The sequence below is a fragment of the Myotis yumanensis genome, unplaced genomic scaffold, assembly GCF_028538775.1.
Source record: "Myotis yumanensis isolate MYYU_CA2020_CCGP unplaced genomic scaffold, mMyoYum1.0.hap1 SCAF_14, whole genome shotgun sequence".
Taxonomy (NCBI): domain Eukaryota; kingdom Metazoa; phylum Chordata; class Mammalia; order Chiroptera; family Vespertilionidae; genus Myotis; species Myotis yumanensis.
This window is the reverse complement of record NW_027223765.1, coordinates 55110960-55130394: the sequence shown is the minus strand read 5'-3', so window position 1 is coordinate 55130394 and position 19435 is coordinate 55110960. Positions and strand designations below refer to the sequence as shown.

The 19435-nt window shown below is 42.6% G+C and overlaps 1 protein-coding gene across 8 annotated transcripts in view; it reads right to left on the bottom strand.

Moving 5' to 3' along the window:
* Nucleotides 1-19435, bottom strand: part of MITF (melanocyte inducing transcription factor) — a 230883-nt gene that overhangs the window by 96505 nt on the left and 114943 nt on the right. The window contains exon 1 of one of the 8 annotated variants that reach the window (XM_070391009.1): nt 684-739. The exons of the other annotated variants lie outside the window; for them this stretch is intronic. Within the exon in view, the coding sequence (XP_070247110.1) occupies nt 684-739 (56 nt within the window). Of the gene's footprint in view, nt 1-683; nt 740-19435 lie in introns of those variants that run through there. 8 annotated transcript variants of the gene reach the window in all.

Here is a 19435-nt window from a genome sequence, read left to right as displayed (position 1 = left end):
ACAGCTCTAGTATTATTTGCAAATCTTATCACTTAACATTGAAAGTAAATGTTAAAGAAGGTGGGGAGAGGTATCATCCATTTTAGTACTTTTTTTTGAAACTGACTATTTCAGAATTTGTTCTACATGTATATGCCCAGCAGATGATTCTGATGTTTGGATGTTTTGTTTTCCTCTCAAAGAGAAAACAATCAATATATAGAAATGCAAATGATATGTTTATTAATGCAACTGTTACCATTCCAGTCAGGAGTGAAAAAGTAGAAAAACCCAAGTGTCTGCAAAGGGACAGTTCTAACAATGTTACTATTAAGCACACTCTTTTTCCTGAGAAAATCCTTTCCAATTGCTAACAAGCTGGACTACAGTCTACCTTGTAATCATAAATCAAGCCCTGTTCGGAGATTTTTGCAAGCAGTCATTTTTGAGAATTATTAATTTAACACCAACATTCAATTTTAAACAGAAAGGCAAAGAGGCTAGCATTCTGATTCCCCCTAATTTCTCTCTTCTCCTTGTCATGCCCACCTAGAGGTACAGTGCAAGCTGAATAAAACCACAAGGAACAGTTCCAGTGTTTTAACTCCCAATAAAACCTTCCCTTTCTCTGGCCTTCCCCTTAAAACAAAAATAACTCCTGCTAAGTGGTCCCTGGATTATTTCCAGAATAAGACTTCACTTACAGATGCAAGCTCTCAAAGGCACAGGGCATGAACATCTGAACTCTCAGCGCCTCCATCTTTTTCCTTTAAGGTGTTCTGCAAGCCCTTGGCGAAGAGTGAAAGTCAAAGTTAGTCCTGGCACTGGCTGTGTCACTAGGGGTGGCTCCTGATAAGGCCCTAGAAACTCCAATCCAAACACAGCTCCTGCTAAAAGGTGCCTGGTGTCTGTCTGCAACAGCAGACCTGTTTAATCCAGTACCTACTGTACCTGCAGGACAAAAGTGCTGCCTCACACAGCACAGGGCTCTGCAAGGACCCAGGCGGCCAGGCCGGCGCGGGCCCACTCAGCCCTCCAGAGTGCAGGGACTGCTGAGGCTTGCGGCGCTGACCATGCTCAGAGGACAAGAAAGGAGAGATAACTTCACATAGCAGAGAGTTTTAACACTTTACAGAGTCACAGAATCCAGGCAAGCTGGAGGGCTGCTGAGCCCCTTCTTGGCTGGGGGATCTCCAGCATCCACTCATCACACACCACCGGCTGCCCTGCCCTGCCCCTGTGAGCAGGCACTTTTGGAACCAGAGCTTGCTCAAGGCACATGCTCTCCTGCTGGCAGCAGTCCTTACCCTCAGACCCCAAGAACCCAAGAAGGTGGCCCTTGCCCAGTCCTGGGGGAGTCAGAGGCAAGCTGCTTCGTATCGTGGGTACCACCTTTCAGGACATGCACATCTTTAGGCCATAAATCGGTGTGTTCTTAGACTGTTGTGCAATTAAATTCTAAACATACTTGATTACAAGAAAAAAACACACACAGAAACACATGTTCTTAAAAGACACTAAAGGCCAACATGAAAGCAGCAATATTATCAAGTGCTGATGCTGCTCCTGTGGACTCGCACAGCAGAGACGCCTGCAGTGATGAAAACAGGGTCTTTCTCCCCACACACAACTCAAAGGTCAGAACAACGGCGTCTGGCAGTGCCAGCTGTGACCCTGGGCAAGTTCCCTTACCTCTCTGCCTAAGAGTTTGTCCCAGTAAATGGCTGGAAAACAATGCAGTCTCTATAAGCTATAATCAATCTCAAATTCCATCCTGTAATGAAATTATCTTCCTAAAAGTTCCCTTTTATAATCAGAAATATCCAGCCAGGAGTCTCAAACAAGCTATTTCCAGCTTTTTTTATTTTGTTCATTTTTCATTCATTCATTCTTTGTTTAGTATATACTTCTGGATCACCGACTACGTCAGGCACTGTATAAATTCCTGGGGTTCACAGTGCAGTGGGACACATATAAGTAACCACACACATATGTAATGACATGTACTGACTACTCCAGGGAGCTGGGCAAGCCTCCGAGGCATGGGTCAGGAAAGGCTTCCCTTAAGGCAGGACCTGGGCTGACATCTGAGTGGAGGAGTGTCCTGAGAAGGGGTAACAACATGGCAGAAGCCCTCAGGTGGGAAGTTCGAAGGAAGACCCATGTGCCTGACGGGCACAGAGCGCGGAGAAGGCGGGCACCCATGAGATCAAAGCCGTGCCTGCCCGAGCTTGTAGGACCTGGTGGCCAAAAAAGGGGAGTTGGTTTTGATCCAAGATGAGAGGGAACACTGCCACATTGTAAACAGGGAGCCGTGGGCTCAGATCTGAGTCTTTAGAAAGGCCCCTCTGGCTGCTGTATTGAGAACCAAATGGAGAAGGGGCAAGACTGGCCATTGCAGGTCCTGGTGGGAGGCAGACAGCTCATGGGAGGAGGGCAGGGGGAAGGAAGGGGTGCACAGAGAGCAGATTACTATAAAATTAAAGACCAATAAGTAGGAAGAGGGGAGGGGTGAGGAACCCCCTCCTGCCTCTGGCACGAAACGGCAGGAAAATGAACAACGCAGTTCTAGTGTCAACATATCCAGGTGGAAACCCCGCCCTTACAGATCCCAGGACATTACAGGTGCAGATTACTGAGGTTCTGTGCCCGGATTCTTCACCGGAGGAAGGGAGAGGCCATCCACCGGTTCCAGTTAGAGACAGAGGCGACAGCACGTGCCAGGCGACCGGCATGGTCTCTGACACACAGCCAAGCGCTCCGTTGAGAAATGGCTCTCACGTGCGGTCAGGCTTGTTATCCCAGACCCCCTTTCCCAAAAACAGGCAAGTGTGAGATCGAGGAAAATGGAGAGCGCAGGCATTACCATATCAGGACATTAGGGGGTTGCTTTTAAAAAGCTGAGCTGGCCTCTCTCCTCCTTAGGCACTATTTGTAACTGCATAAAGTTACAAGGTACCAGGTACATTTTAGAACTGAAACCCTGATGTATTCCAGGGGTGGGCAAACTTTTTGACTCGAGGGCCACAATGGGTTCTTAAACTGGACCGGAGGGCCGGAACAAAAGCATGGATGGAGTGTTTGTGTGAACTAATATAAATTCAAAGTAAACATCATTACATAAAAGGGTACGGTCTTTTTTTTTTTTAGTTTTATTCATTTCCAACGGGCCGGATCTGGCCCGTGGGCCGTAGTTTGCCCACGGCTGTATTACATGCTTACACACAGAATAAGTCTGTGCCCTGCACAGGCTCTCAGTGTGTAGACCATGAAACCACCAGCAGGAACTCCACTCCTCCAGGGAGGGGCCTACGATGGTGCCAATGCTCCCTGGCATGTTCACACAATGACATTGCCTGCTTTTTATCCTGAGCAACCCACCACCCCAAGAAAGCTATCCATTGACCATTTATATCACATTTAAGTATAATTACTTCTGAGGTGCATATGTCCTACTTATGAACGGTATTCTGGAAAGATCTTACTGCACCAGTGCTCCACAGGAATCTGCAAGGACACAGCAAGGCAACGTCCACCAGCAAACGCACTGAAGCGGGACTTCAGTGTGCACATCTGCCACCACCCACACAATTCCTGAAGTGCTGCACACACACCCCCAGAATGAGACTGCTCCCCAAGTGGTCACCCCATTACTCTGCAGATGTCCTCTGAGCGGCAGGAGCCACACGGTCTGGTTTCCATTGTATCCCTGACAGTCCATGGTTGGTGTTGACTAAATACCTTTAAAATGAATAACTCTATAATATGTAAGCAACTCTCTTGTACACATTTTCACTATCCACATGAGTATCCTAAGTGCCTATATCTATATATATAAAAAGCTAATATGCTAAGTGTCCTTCGGACTGGTAGCTATGATGCGTACTGACCACCAGGGGGCAGATGCTCAACGCAGGAGTTGCTGAGCTGCAGTGACTTGGCAGCGGTGGTTCTTGGGTGACGCACCCCAAAACCAGAGAGGAAGGAGTCCAATTCCTCATGTGGCCGCGAGATTCCACCTTCGGCCGTGGGTTATGTTGTTGCTGGGACACTGTCGCCCCGAATCTGGTTTACTGCACACTTGCGTTTGAGTTCCACGCCCTGTACAACAGCAACTTTGCAGAGTGCCCTCTTGCACTCCAGGACCCTTCGGGGGATATCAGAGAGCCGGTTTTGGCCCGATCCCTGCAGGCCAGGTGGAGGGATCCCACCTGCTGGAGGGACCCCGCTCACTCCGTCTATGCCCTTTGAGCCACGGCACCACCCCAGGTACGGCTGGCAGGGGAGGGACTGCGGGAGGTTGGTTCCAGGGTGTGTCTGGCCAGTCTTATTCAGTCCCACCCCGACAGCCACCTTCTAATTAATTTCCTTTCAATGTGCACGAATCCGTACACTGGGTCACTAGTAATGCATATTTGTGTACACACACACACACATCCTAATTTAAACACAAACTAAAACATGATGGTAAAGAAAAAGGAATATTTTAGAAAATGAAACACTGAATGCAAAGTGAAAATATTACCTGTATTATAATGCATTTCAAATCTTAATTACTACTCCGCGCCCCGAATTCCAGCAAATCAACTAGAGCTGGTAGAATTTTTACTGGCCTTTTAAAGATGGCCTTGACTGAAATGGAATCTAAAACTATCATCCTAGAGAGAGCCAACTTTTTCTTTGGATATAAAATTTGGGCCTCAGAATCGTTTTGGAGGAAAAACTCAGTCACTGTGTTGAATGAATGGGTTAGAGAAGAGATAAGAGGCGTTACTTGTTATCCTTTCCAAAACTCTGCTGGAGGAAAGTAGAAACACTGCTCCGTCACAGTCGGAATTCCTCTTATTTCATTTGGGTATCGAACACTTCACTGTCCCAATACACACAGTCTTCTTCTATCTTTCCTTCTGACAGCCACTGCCCTTCTTGGTGAGCTCACACCTCCGCACTGCCTCAAGCAGCCAGCACTGAGGGCTTGCTCCGAGCAGGCACTGTAAGGACCCAGGGACCAGCTCCTCCTCACAGCAGAGGAAGCATCACCAGGTCTCACAGGTCTCCACTGTGGACGGCTCCCAAACCGGTAGTCCTACAGAAGCACCTGGGACCCCTCTCCCCACACCACCCCCTTAAAATTAACTCAAGAGCATTTAAAAGCCTAAATGTCAGGGATTTTTCCTGAAACAAACAGGGGCATGGTTTGGAATTCTGGGATTTTTTTAAAGATTTCTTATAAAAGTCTAATGCAGCGGTTTTCAACCTGTGGGTCGCGACCCCTTTGGGAGTCAAAAGATCCTTTCACAGGGGTCGCCTAAGACCATCCTGCATATCAGATATTTACATTATGATTCATAACAGTAGCAAAATTACAGTTATGAAGTAGCAACGAAAACAATTTTATGGTTGGGGGTCACCAGAACATGAGGAACTGTATTAAAGGGTCGCGGCATTAGGAAGGTTGAGAACCACTGGTAATGTAAAGTCAGGCCTGGGAACCAATAATATATAATGTAACATAATGCCCATAATTATACACAATATATTATTTGTAGACAGCTCTCTAAGGGTGGCAGTAAAACCTTTAAGAATGTAAGCTCCCTTTCTTTGTTGAATAAAGAAGTCTTTACTTGTACAGTTTGATTCTTTAAAGTGTCCACGTGGAATTGCTATGGATGTCTTTTGACTGTTCAGTGAAAGCCTTCCTATGAGGGGAGGAAGAGTACCATGACATGGTTAGAAAGCCCCAGGGTCTGCCGAAGCCGGTTTGGCTCAGTGGATGGAGCGTCAGCCTGCGGACTGAAGGGTCCCGGGTTCGATTCCGGTCAAGGGCATGTGCCTGGGTTGCGGGCACGTCCCCAGTGGGGGGTGTGCAGGAGGCACCTGATCGATGTTTCTCTCTCATCGATGTTTCTAGCTCTCTGTCTCTCTCCCTTCCTCTCTGTGAAAGATCAATAAAATATATTTAAAAAAAAAAAAAAAAAAAAAAAGAAAGCCCCAGGGTCCTCGCTCCGCGCACAGCACTAAGCTCACGTGCTGGGGAAAGCAAGATGCCACGGAACGGCCTGACTCCAGCACCCATGGCACTCCAGCCATGAGGACACTGTTCTCAGTGCTGCAGGGAAGACAACAGTGAGGGTGTGAGAGGGTCGGCTTTCAAGGGGCTCCCACCAGAGAACCCCAACCCCCAGGCGCAGGCCTGTCACGGACAGAGTGCGATGAGGGGCTCCATCCCAGGGCCACTCCTTCATCTTCCAGGTAAGGGCTCACAGGGTTACACTTCCCCAGGGAGTCTTCCCTGCCCAGCTTACCTGAAGCAGAAACACTCACTCTGTTCTGTGCTTTCTCAGCAAATGCTTCTTTCTTTTATGGCACTTAATCCAATTGGTAATCATTTTATTTGTTTAATTGTCTTTTACCCTTGAGAGCAGGGTCTTTTGTATTTATTTCATTCTCAGTGACTGGCATATAGTATAAGTGCTCAATAAATATTTGACAGATGGGAGGACAGGAGGGAAGGAGAGAGGATGGGAGGGAGGGAGGGAAATGATCAGGTAAGGAAGGACCCATGAAGCATATTTGAGGGTGGCACTTAACTAATTAGGAAGGAAGTCAACAGGCATAAATGAGACACACAATTGTATACTCTTTGAAGCCTTGTAGTTGCTGAACACAACTAACTTTCCATAAAGTACTGGGATACAAAGTTACAAGGAATGGATTTAGCAGTCCTAATTTGACACTCTTACAGCAGTGCCTAAAGGACATTTAATGACCACCTAGTTGCAGAAGTAACTGTTCAGTATACTCAATCACCTTCATCTCTTCCATCCCGTTTCTATTTTTTTCTACCACCAAGAACAAGTCTCTCAGTAGCAATGATGGTACTCGCTGTAGCTGGCACAAAACAGATGCCCTTTAGGTCTTAAAGAAAAATGCAGACAAGACCAAAAGGATCCCAGATAAACCGACTGAAGCTCATGCAACATTATTAAAGAACTGTTCAGATGTTTGCACAAACATCCAAAGGGAAAAATTAATGTTTTTTAAAAATTGTTTGGAAAAATTTGTCCTAAAAATAAAAGTATAATCTACAAAGAGGTGTCTCAAATTCCCTCTGAAGTAAATTTTTAAGCAACTGAAGGGAGAAATGCATGAAATAATAGGTTGGACTTTCTTTTAATATAACAATCAATACAACAGATTAATGTCCTATCTTGAAGTCCCTGATATTCTCTCTTAGGGTTCACTTTAAAAGAAACATTTGTTCCTCATTAAAGGAATATTTGGAGGCTGTTTCTTATCTATAAAAGGCAACAGAGTGTTTGCAATAAGCAGACCACAACCTACAATATAAACAAAATTCATGAGACAGCACGAAGGTGGAGAGGGAAACACTGAGGAGATCAGGCCATTTTGAAGGTAAATTCTTCAAGTGACAAATTTAGTAAATAAACAAGTGGGACGACATCAAAATAAAAAGCTTCTGCATTGCAAAAGAAACCATCAACAAAACAACAAGAGAGCCCACTGCATGGGAGAACATATTTGCCAATGTTATCTCCGATAAGGGTTTAATCTCCAAAATTTACAGGGAACTCATACAACTTAACAAGAGGAAGATAAACAATCCAGCAAAACAATGGGCAAAGGACCTAAATAGATACTTTTCGAAAGAGAACATACAGAAGACCGAGAGACATATGAAAACATGCTCAAAGTCACTAATCATCTGAGAGATGCAAATCAAAACAACAATGAGGTACCATCTTACACCTGTCAGAATGGTTATCATCAACAAATCAACAAATAACAAGTGTTGGTGAGGATGTGGAGAAAAGGGAACCCTCATGCACTGCTGGTGGGAATGCAGACTGGTGCAGCCATGTGGAAAACAGTATGGAGCTTCCTCAAATAATTAAAAATGGAACTGCCATTTGACCCAGTGATGCCACCTCTAGGACTATATCCCAAGAAATCAGAAACACCAATCAGAAAGGACATATGCACCACTATGTTCATAGCAGCACAATTTACAATACCTAAGATTTGGAAACAGCCTAAGTGCCCACCAGCAAATGAATGGATTAAAAAACTGTGGTACATCTAAACGATGGAATACTACACTGCTGTAAAAAAAAAAAAGTTACCATTTGCAACAGCATGGATGGGTATGGAGAGCACTATGCTAAGCAAAATAAGCCAATTGGAGAAAGATAAATACCACATGATCTCAACTATTTGTGGAATATAGTGAACAACATAAACCAATGAACAAAAATAGATCCAAGACAGGGAAGCATTGAACTGACTGTCAAACCTCACATGGAAGCCAAGGGGGGAGGGAGGGGGTAAAAGGTTAACCAAAGGACTTGTATGCATGCATATAAGCATTACCAATAGACACAGTCACTAGGGGGTGAGGGCATGTGCTGGGGGGTGGAAGTGGCCAGAGAGAGGTCAATGGAGGAAAAAAATATATTGTAATAGCTATGTACGGGCCGAGGGGGGGGGGGGCTTGAAATATTAGGGGGACCACTCTGTAAAGTATATGATTGTCTAAGCACTATGTTGTGCACCTGAAACTAATACAGAATAATACAGCCAACGCTGCCAATACCCCATGGCGCAAAATGCGACCCACAGCCCAGCCAACCCGAAAATGGTGGCTGTGGGCGCTGGGTAATTACATCACATAGCAACACCCGGCTTCCTCTCCCTAGGGACGACTAGCCTCTTTGCAGTTTTTTCAGCCCAGGAACAAGACTTGCTTTATAGCCAGGTGCAAATATTTCACACTTTAACCAATTTCACACTTTAACCAAATGTCTGTGAAGAGTTTCCCCGTGCCTCATTTCATTTGATCCTCACAGAAGTCCTGAAGTGGGTAGATAGGAGACTCGGTAGAATCTTATTTTCTTTTCATTAGCTGGAAAATGGAGATTTAGAAAGCTTAGATACTTGACCCAACTTAAAAAGAAGAAATGGTGGACCTTGAAAATGACTTCAGGTTTTCTCACTGTGCAGAATAGAGTCAAACATTGCTGCAGTTAAATATTTTACCCTTTGTTCTCCCTGCATGATCTATGATATTTACTGCTGTGTTGCTGACAATTACCTGAAAGAGAAGTTGGGGTAATTCACTGGGCTGGAAAAAGTTTGGCTAAATTAGAAATTAGGTCTAATTAAGCAAGTTTATCTATATATATAAAGCTCTCACTGGCACCAATCGCATGCATGTATTTTGATCTGTCATTGTTGATCATGAATTTGGTCAACACTTCTATTATAGAAAAAGGCCAAACAGCGATATTAAAATATTTCTTCTAATTAATTTCCTTTCAATGTACATGAATCCATGCACCGGGCCACTAGTATATTCATAACGAGAAAATAAAACCTAAAGATGTTGGTGATGACATATAACTTTTCATAGTGGGTAACTGACTACGTCTTTTCAATGGTTGTCTTAGCTACAGACAAAAAGTTCTGGCCAAGGAAGCCTTCTGTTCTCACTCAGTGCAACAATTATGTTTTAACTTGTGTTTTGACTGTATAAACTTATCCAGAAGTCAAGCAAGAATACATGTATTTAAATAAGCAAAACTGTAACCAATCTGTGTTCAATATATAGCCTTATGGTAAGTTTGTGTTAACAGTAAAAATTCCCAAACTTCTAAAGTATCTCAATACTCAGTCTTATACTAATGACTTCCTGTTTCAGTCACGCTAGGCAGACAAGATTTAAAATTAGAAAGATAGGCCTGGCCAGTGTAGCTCAGTTGTTTGGAGCATCATCCTTGACATCGAAAGATCTCGAGTTAGATTTCTGGTAGGGCACATACTCAGGTTGCGGTTCAATCCCCAGACAGGGTGAGTACAGAAGGCAACCACTCGATGTTTCTCTTTCAGATGAATTTTTCTCTCTCTCTCAATCCCCCCTCTCCCTTCCACTGTCTCTGAAAGAAATAAGAACAGAACCTCGAGGGAGACTTTTCAAAACTAGATAAATAAAATGAGAAAAATAATATTTGCACAGAAATCCTTCACGTTGATTAAATTCAATGGATCATAATAAACAATACACATTAGCAGCTGTATTTCATTTACACTCTCAGGCATCTTGCCTATAATCTAACTGTATAATTATGTTAATAGTAAAACATGAAAATAAAAAAATCAGTATTTTAAATTAATAGCCTGTGTAATTTTAAGTTATACTGCCATGAAGTAACAAAAAGGAAAAATTAAATCTTTGCTTACAAAAATTAAGTCATGTGTCCTTCAAAAAGTGCCTAACAAAGCTACCTAATTATCTCTTTAGTATTTAGTATTAATTGCCTGCCAGGTATTATAGGCCAGAAAGGTAATGTAGACGCAATTAATAACCACCTCCATTCACGATTTTTTCCCTCCTTAGGTCAAATAACGTTGGTTCATTTAAAAAATATATGGACAAATGATGAAAAAAATCAAAATATTCTTATTAAACTCATTTATTCAACAAATGTGTACTGAATACTTACTATGTCCCAGGCACTGTCCAATATGCTTATACCTCAGTGATATACCATGGACCTTAGATTCTAAAGAGAAAAATATTCTGAAGTAACTCTAAATTTCAAATCGTCAATTAACTTACACCGACAATCTGGAAATTGCACGGATTTGCAATTTTTAAGCACCTTCCACAATGATATTCCTATTAATAAGGATTTTGTTTCTACACTGGACAATATATTGTTACTTCCTAGTGTGCCAGGCAGAAAATTTGAAATTTTTAAAAAGTGAGATCATGCTCTAACTGGTTAGGCTCAGTAGCTAGAGTGTCGGCCTGCGGACTGAAGGGTTCCGGGTTCTATTCCAGTCAAGGGCACATGCGCCAGTTGTGGGCTTGATCCCTGGTGGGGGGTGTGCAGGAGACAGCCAATCAATGATTCTCTCTCATCATTGATGTTTCTCTCTCTCTCTCCCTCTCCCTTCCTCTCTGAAATCAATAACAAAAAAGTGTGTGTGGGGGGGGGGGGGGCGGGGGGAGAGGGACAGAGAATTCATCATATCATAATGATAACTGCACCTCCGATTGGCATATCGCAGCTCATGTTTATTTAATCTTTTTCTTTAAATAAAGAAACTGAGGGGCAGAAAGTGAGGTGAGTATTTGCCCAAAGTCAAGATGTTAATGAGTAGATGCAGATCTGGGGTCTGAAATTTCAGAGCCATACACCTTTCACTGTGGTTCTTTGAGCAAGTTTTGTGAGCCACCCAACGCTCACAAAAGCAAACCAATTCTAAAATTAGAACTTGTATTAGAGTTGTCTTTACCCAGCACCCCACACTGGGTCCTGAATTCCATTTAGTTCCCCTCTTCATTCCTGAATCAGGCACAAGTCCAGACCCAGAGAAGGTGCCCAATAACTACTTGTCAATGGGTTAAATGATTAACTGACCATGGTGCTTTTTCTGGCCACCTTTGGCCATCACCTCCCTTTAAAACAAAACAAAAAAGGGAAAGAAATAGGCTTCCCTGAATATTTATACAAGCAAGAGTTAAATTAATGGCACTGATTAGAAAGAAACAAAGAAACATACAAAGTTTGTCCTCAAAAAACTTAATCTAGTTGGAAAAGAGAGTGAGAAAATGTGATTACAAAGGGGAAAATATCAGCACAATTTACACTTGTTAATGGGAATGGGAGAAGAAATGAGAAAGCCCTCAAAAAAAAAAAAGGAATTATTCAAAAAGGCTTTCAAGGAGAAACAAGGTCTTCGGAAATTTGGGGAAGAATGACGAACTTCCTTTGGCAAAGTTGGTAAACCTTGAGGAGTTTCCCAAAGTGTGGGAGTTGAGATGGTCTCAGATCCAGACACACAGTCTCCACGTTAAATAGCCATGGAATTGGACAAGGAGAAAGGCCCTTTCACGTCTTTCATCCCAGGAAAAGTCCGTTTGATGCTAATGTGTCTTCAATCTCCTAACAATTGCCCTTTGTAACAAAAAAAGCTCAGACCTCAGGCCCTTCCAGACAATACACCTAGTAAGAATCTAACGATTTTCTTCTAATTCCATTATATTTTACTTCCGTTTGTGGTTTCCATTTATTATAACATCTCCATTAAAATATACTATAGGTCCTGGCCAGGTGGCGCAGTTGGTTAGAGCGTCACCCCCATACACCAAAGTTGTGGGTTCGATCCCCAGTCAGGTTTTAAAAAATAAATAAAATAAAGCACATCTTTAATTTCTGAAGGGGGAAAAGTCATGAAGTTAGCATGAGAATGCCTACAATCTGGGAAACACTGACTGAGAGAAATGAGTCGCCAGCATCCTACAGTGGAGACAGGTGAAATGAGCCCAGAAACAGTGCCCCCTCCGCTGCAGTGAGAAGCTGAGAGCCACCGAGAATTTCAGTCTGAAACTTTGCAGGGTTCTGAAATCAGAGTCCAGTAGGCCTGGCCTAATGGCTCCCTCGTTGTGGGAAATGAGCATGACACTCAGATACGACTCCACACAGGAAGAATGGGGCCTGGCCAAGTGGGGCTGAGCATATCACATGGAGCAAGATGTCAGGCATGCTGGATGCTGAAGTTTCAATACTAGTACAAGGACCTCTCCTCTCAGGCTGTGGTCACTTCGGCTGGAGTTATCTCCTGGGCACAAATACAGCTTACAGTCCAGTTCTGTTTGGGTTTGGGTTTTCTTACTCTCCTAAGGAAGTAGCAACGAGTGCCCTGGGACAGAGTCCCAGCTGTGTACTCTGTTCACACACTAGATGGAGCCAACTTTATAAAGCTTCAGGATTCATGCAGGTTTGTGTTGCACTTAAAAAATCCAAACAAAAAGTTATGGGCAAGCTGTGTACCACTGTTATTGGTGAAGAGCTCTCTGTGTGCCCACCTGTTGCCTGTGGAAATGGGGTGCTTGTGATGTCACAAGAAAAGGAATTTTCTGAGACTCACGCGGGAGAACGAGTGGCATTTATTTGCATGGAATTACACCCCTAAGTTTCCAAGGTCCTTTCATCTCACCAAGGAGAAAGTCCAGCCGTGACTGCAGCTGAGCTAGGATGAAAGCCCAGAGTTTCCGTTCCATAACTGCATAGTCCGGTCCAGCATCAGGCTAGCTTAGCTGGTGTTCCCTGCTATAGTCCATCAGTCCATCGTGTGGGGGCCCTGCATGGCTGTAGGCCATGTGACTTCTAGGAACACCGGCAAATGCAAGGAAGCAGGAGCGAAACAGGGACAAAAGGGCAACCAGAGAGCTAGGATTCCTTTGTCCTGGGATTATATACCCCCAATTTTCATGTGCTTACAGAGGCTCTGCCCCTCTGACCAGTGACCTCACTTCCAGGTTAAACTGACAGGCACCTATCCTATGTCACCCCAACTTCACTGCGCACGCACCATCTCCCCTTTGTTGGACCCCCTTGTTGGACCCCTTACCCCAGTGGTCTACAGGAAATGGACCAGTGGTTCCCTGGGGAGTGTGAAGTTGCAGTTTGCTGGTGAAGCTGCCCAGATGACCATGCTTATAATGTCTGGCCTCCCCTTTGCTTCTTCCTAGTAATATTAATATTAACTAGCTAATTATAACAGTAACATAACCTGAATATATTTTAATGTAAATTTCTTAAATTTTCATTTTAAAGATCTAAAGTCCCCTTATTTTACCATTCCACATTATTTTCTATGACCCTGAAACCCAAATTAATATTAAATGATCAATCATGTTATATAAATGTGTGTTTAAAACATGTACATGTTATAATTCACTGGCATTTTAAACTTTGGTTTATTAAATATGTAATTATAGTTTTAATCTGATAATTTCAGGAAAATACTTTTTTTGCCTTGGGGAAATGGAAGGAATTTATTAATGCATTGAGCATGGTTGTCTCATAAGATACATAAGAAAACTATTGCTAGGATAGGAGGAGTTAGGACAGAAAGTCAGAGGTAGGCAGAATGGAGACTCACAGTCGAGGGGAAAATAGAAAACAGTGGCAACACCAAGGAAATCAGCTAGCACACTTGCAAGAGGGAATGGCTGACCTCCTGAACCAGGGGAAGGTCCACTGTACAAGACAAGAGCATACTACTGTTCACGGTCACTAACCTGGGGCCTTTTCATCAGCTCCTAACACTTTAAAGCAGTGATTCTTAACTGGGGATGATTTTGTCCCCAGGGCATATCTGACAATGTCTGGACACTCTTGGTTGTTACAAATGGGGAGGCCAGTGCTATTGGCATCTACTAAGCAAAGGCCAGGGATGCTGCTGAACATCCTGCAATGCTGGGGACAGTCCCCTCAACAGACAATATCCAACCCCAAATGTCAATAGTGCTGAGGTTCAGAAACTCTATTTTAGAATAGCACCTCTGCTATACAGGAGACAAAGTATTTCCAACTCATTGTAAGCATGTAATCATTAATCAAAAATTTAAGTATGTTTCTAAGACATCTTTTAAATCTGTGGGACACAGTACACTGATGTGCTTGAGGCTTTAACATATGCCACAGGATTTGGTCAATGTGTAAAAATTATTTTGAGTGATTAAAGTCATCGCATGAGGGTTAAAGATTAAGGGGAAATAGATTAATAAATTGAGGATTATACACACAATGGACTACTACACAACTGTGAGAATGAATGAAGTACATATATGTCCCTACAGGGATAAAATAAAAAATGATGTTGATTGAAAAAAGGCAAGTCACATAGAACACTGCCATATGATTCCATTTAAAGTTCAAAGAATATTTTAGAGACTAATATACAGTAAAACAATAATGAAAGTCAAGGGAGTGATGACCTAACATTCAGGATGGCGGTTAACATCGCGTGGGGTAGAGAAGGGGATGTAACTAAAGATAAGCCTTTTAGAATGTTCTACATCTCAAGATATAGTCGGTACATGGCTATCATTTTATTGTTCTTTACTAAACTAGTAGGTTTTAGACTTCTTTCTACATATATGATTATATTTAACAAGTAAAAAAAATAAAGTAAGGAGTGTAAGGGAAGTGAACAGAGAAAACAGGTAGAGGTGACTCCTTGAGAAGGAAAATAGTGAATTTTTACATACCTGCCCATAGTACCACCAGGTCAGAGGCAGTGCTTGCTCTTTTTCCCCCTGAACACTCCACTGTGTAGTCATTGGTCAATATTACGTCAGCCACCAAACTGCATCACATCTCCTCTGTCCTTAGTGATTCTGCCACGATTCCACTCAGCCCACACTGCTCAGCTCTTCTCCCAATTCCTCTCAATATAGCCCATGCCTACTGCTAGATCACTCTTCCTGGAGCTCAGCATTGCTGTTATATTGCAACTACTTTAATAAAATTAATGGTCCATCAACTTAGAATGAATGAATTTCAAATGTCTTTTTTATACAGGCAATCAAGGCCAACTGACCTCTCTAGTATTAACTACTCTAAGTATCCCAAGCAGTATCAACAATGTACTCATCTCTAACCCTCCCCAGATGCTCTTCCCTCTTGCCTGGAGTACTTCTCATGTGCTCACAATCCCATTCTATCAAAAATCCTCCACATTCTTCAATAAGAGGGATGAGAGGTGGGGTTAGCAAAGGCCAGCAAGGACAGAGCAGCTGGGCAGCCCAGGGTGTGAACTTGCACGACTATGGAAATGGTTTGCAATACCTACCAAAGCTGAACATGCGCATGCCTTTTGATCCACTAATTCCACTCCTTGGGAGGTATCAAACAGAAATGTATATGTATGCAAAAAATAAAATTAAATCACCTTTTTTGGGGGGGTCCCCTATTTTTGTTTAATTCTTTTAAGACCACATCCTTGCGATTTCCAGAGAGAAAATACAAAACAAGAAACAGACTTGGTCTTGACTACATAAAGAGTGTGCTATAGTTCAAAGCGTTTCTGATAACACTGCTGCAGAAGAATGTCAGCCCACTCCAGGGCCCTTCAGTATTCCTGAGGAGTAAACAGGACTGCCCTCCTCCCAGTGGACTGTTCTCAGGTGTAAGTCACTGCTCCTGCTCCTTGACATATTTTCTATGTAGAAGATAAGGAGCCTGGAAACCACACTGACAGTTGAGGTCGGCCATACCCCATCCCATGCTAGAGCCAAAGGCTAGTGGCCATATTCTTCTTTTAAAGAAGGTAAGTGAGAAAACGAGTCCTAAACCAAAACCAGTACCTATCTTGACAACCGCATCTGCCAAGCACCAGTCCCACTTCTTTAATATATTTTACTCATTTCAGAAAGGAAGGGAGAGAGAGAGCTAGAGATAGAAACATCAATGATGAGAGAGAATCATTGACTGGCTGCCTCCTGCAAGCTCCCTACTGGGGATCGAGCTTGCAACCTGGGCATGTGCCTTGAGCAGGAATAGAACCGTGATCTCCTGATTCACAGGTTGGTGCTCAACCACTGAGCTACACCATCTGGGCCGGTCCCACTTCCTGCTGAGCTCTGAATCCAGCGTGTTTCCCACCAGGCACTCCAGACTTCCTCTGGACCACCTTCTGAGGCTTTATACAGGAAGAACCTCAAAACCCAAAGCCATAAAATCCTAGCGGAAAACATAGGTGGTACACCTTCTGATATTGCTCTTAGTAATATTTTTCTGATGTATCTCCTTGGGCAATGGGAAAAAAAAAAGAAAAAATAAACAAATGGGTAACATCAAACTAAAAATTTTTTCACAGCAAAGGAAACCATCAGCAGAATGAAAAGACAACCTACTGAATGAGAAAAGATATTCACTAATGATATATCTGATAAGGGGTTAATATCCAAAATTTATAAAGAACTCATACAACTTACACCAAAAAAACAAACAAACCAATTTAAAGAAGGGCAAGGACCTGAACAGACATTTCTCCAAGAGGACAGACAGATGGCCAAGAGACATATTGAAAGGTTCAATGTCAATGATCATCAAAGAAATGCAAATTAAAACCAATGCTCACACTTGTCAGAATGGCTATCATCAATAAATCAGCAAACAACAAATGTTGGCTAGGATGTGCACTATTAGTGGGAATGCAGACTGGTGCAGCCACTGAGGAAAGCAGTCAGAGTGTCCTCAAAAAACTAAAAATGAAACTGCCTTCCATAACCCACTTCTGGGAATGTACCCAAAGACATCCAAAACACTAATTCAAAAAGACATGTACACCCCTATATTAGCTGCAGTGTTACCTACAATAGCCAAGACATGGAAGCAACCTAAGTGCCCATCAATCAAAATTGGATGAATAAGCTGTGGTACACATATACAATGGAACACTACTCAGCCATAAAAAATAATGAAATCTTACTATTTGTGACAACATGGATAGAGAGGGTATTATGCTAAGTGAAACAAGTAAGTCAGAGAAAGGTACATACCATGGATTTCACTTATATGTGGAATCTAAAGAGCAAAATAAACAGACAAAACACAAACAGATCCATAGATAAAAGGATCAGACTGATAGTTGCCGGGGGGGGGGGGGGGGGGGGGGGTGGGAGCTAGGTAAAAAAAGTAAAGAGATTAGGAAGTACAAATTGGCAGTTACAAAATAGTCATGGGGATGTAAAGTAGAGCATAGGGAATACAGTTAGTAATATTGTAATAACTATGCCTGGTGCCTGGTGGGTACTAGACATATCGGAGATCACACTGTAAATGATATAAATGTCTAACCACTATGCTGTGCACCTGAAACTAATATTAAATATTATTAAATGTCAACCGTAATTGAAAAAAACTGCTACTCAAATGATCACCTCATACAAAAACACATCTTAAATAAAATGATTGGCAAATCATAAAAATAAAATACAAACAGAAAGGCAACTTGCACTTGGACATATAAATGCTGGCATATTTACCCCTTTACCTGGGGTCATATCTCATATTTGCTGATTATCTCCTAGTGTGACTTCCAGAAACAATGATGTTTTTCCCATTTTTTAAAAACTGAATTATAGATAATATATTTTCCTGTACAAGAGATGGACCCATTTGAAAGCTACTTGGCCCAGCTGGTGTAGGTCACTGCTTGAGTATTGACCTATGAACCAGAGGTCAGGGATGATTCCCAGTCAGGCCACATGCCCAGGTTGTGGGCTTGATCTCCAGTGTGGGGCATGCAGGAGGCAGCCAATCAATGATTCTCTCTCATCATTGATCTATCTCTCCCTCTCCCTTCTTCTCTCTAAAATCAATAAAAATATATTTTAAAATAAAATAAGATAAAAGCTATGTGAAGTCAACTAATGGACATTACCATTTTTAAACCGTGGGCTACTGTTTTTTTTCTTTAGAAATGCTTGGTGCCTATGAGTATCTACAGAGAACTGCTAGATTTCTGGAAAATTGTTTGTTTACAGACTACCATAAATTTCAAACAACTATTATCTTTGGGATTCCAGGCACAAGTGGCAGAAACCAAGATATAGGTTTTCCACAAGTGTGATATCACTTCTGAGACATGAATGCTAAAGATATTATCAGAATATGTTCCAGCATCTATAAAGAAAAGTACTATTTATTCAAAAAATTATTTTTATGGCTCTCAACAGCAAAAATATTATCTTTTACATCACAATACATAAACTGAGGCAAAAACTTAAGTAACCTTTGTATTTTGACTACAGGAAGTCAAATGAGATATACTCATGTAAGAATGTTATCCTACATAATCAAAGGCCAATATGCAAATCAACCAAAGGGCAGAACGACCAATCGCTATGACGTGCACTGACTACCAGGGGGCAGACACTCAATGCAGGAGCTGCCCCCTGATGGTCAGTGCGCTCCCACAGGGGGAGTGCTGTTCAGCCAGAAACCGGGCTCATGGCTGGCAGGAGCCTCTCCTGCCTCCACGTCAGCACTAAGGACCCCTCGGAGGATGTCCGCCTGCCAGCTAAGGAGGGGAGCAGGCCTAAGTTGGCGGTCAGATATCCCCCAAGGAGTCCTGGACTATGAGAGGGCGCAGGCCGGGCCGAGGGAAGCCCTCCCCCGCCGCCCCCCCGCAACCCTGAGTGCATGAATGTCGTGCACCGGGCCTCTAGTTCATTAAATAAGAAACATGATTATACATTTAAGTATCAAAACATTTTCAAAGGGGGACCACATATGTACACATGCACATGTAGGTGTAGCTTTAAGAACAGTATTAAGTCCCAAAACAAATTTAAAATAATTTCATTAGGACAGTGAACAAAAAGAGTGAGTTGTGTTCAAGCAATGAAAGATGAAACAAACAGCAATGGAAATGAACTCAAACTCCATGTTTGTATATAAATCTCAGAATCATAAGTGACAGAAAAAAAAGTCATAGAAGAATAAATACAATGTGATTTCACTTATGTAAAGTTTAAAACCATGCTAAGCTAACATTATTTAAGCATGAAAATAAAAGATTCAGGAGAGGGGTTACCTGGAGCTGGGGAGGGGACAGAGTAAGTAGGGAAGGTAAT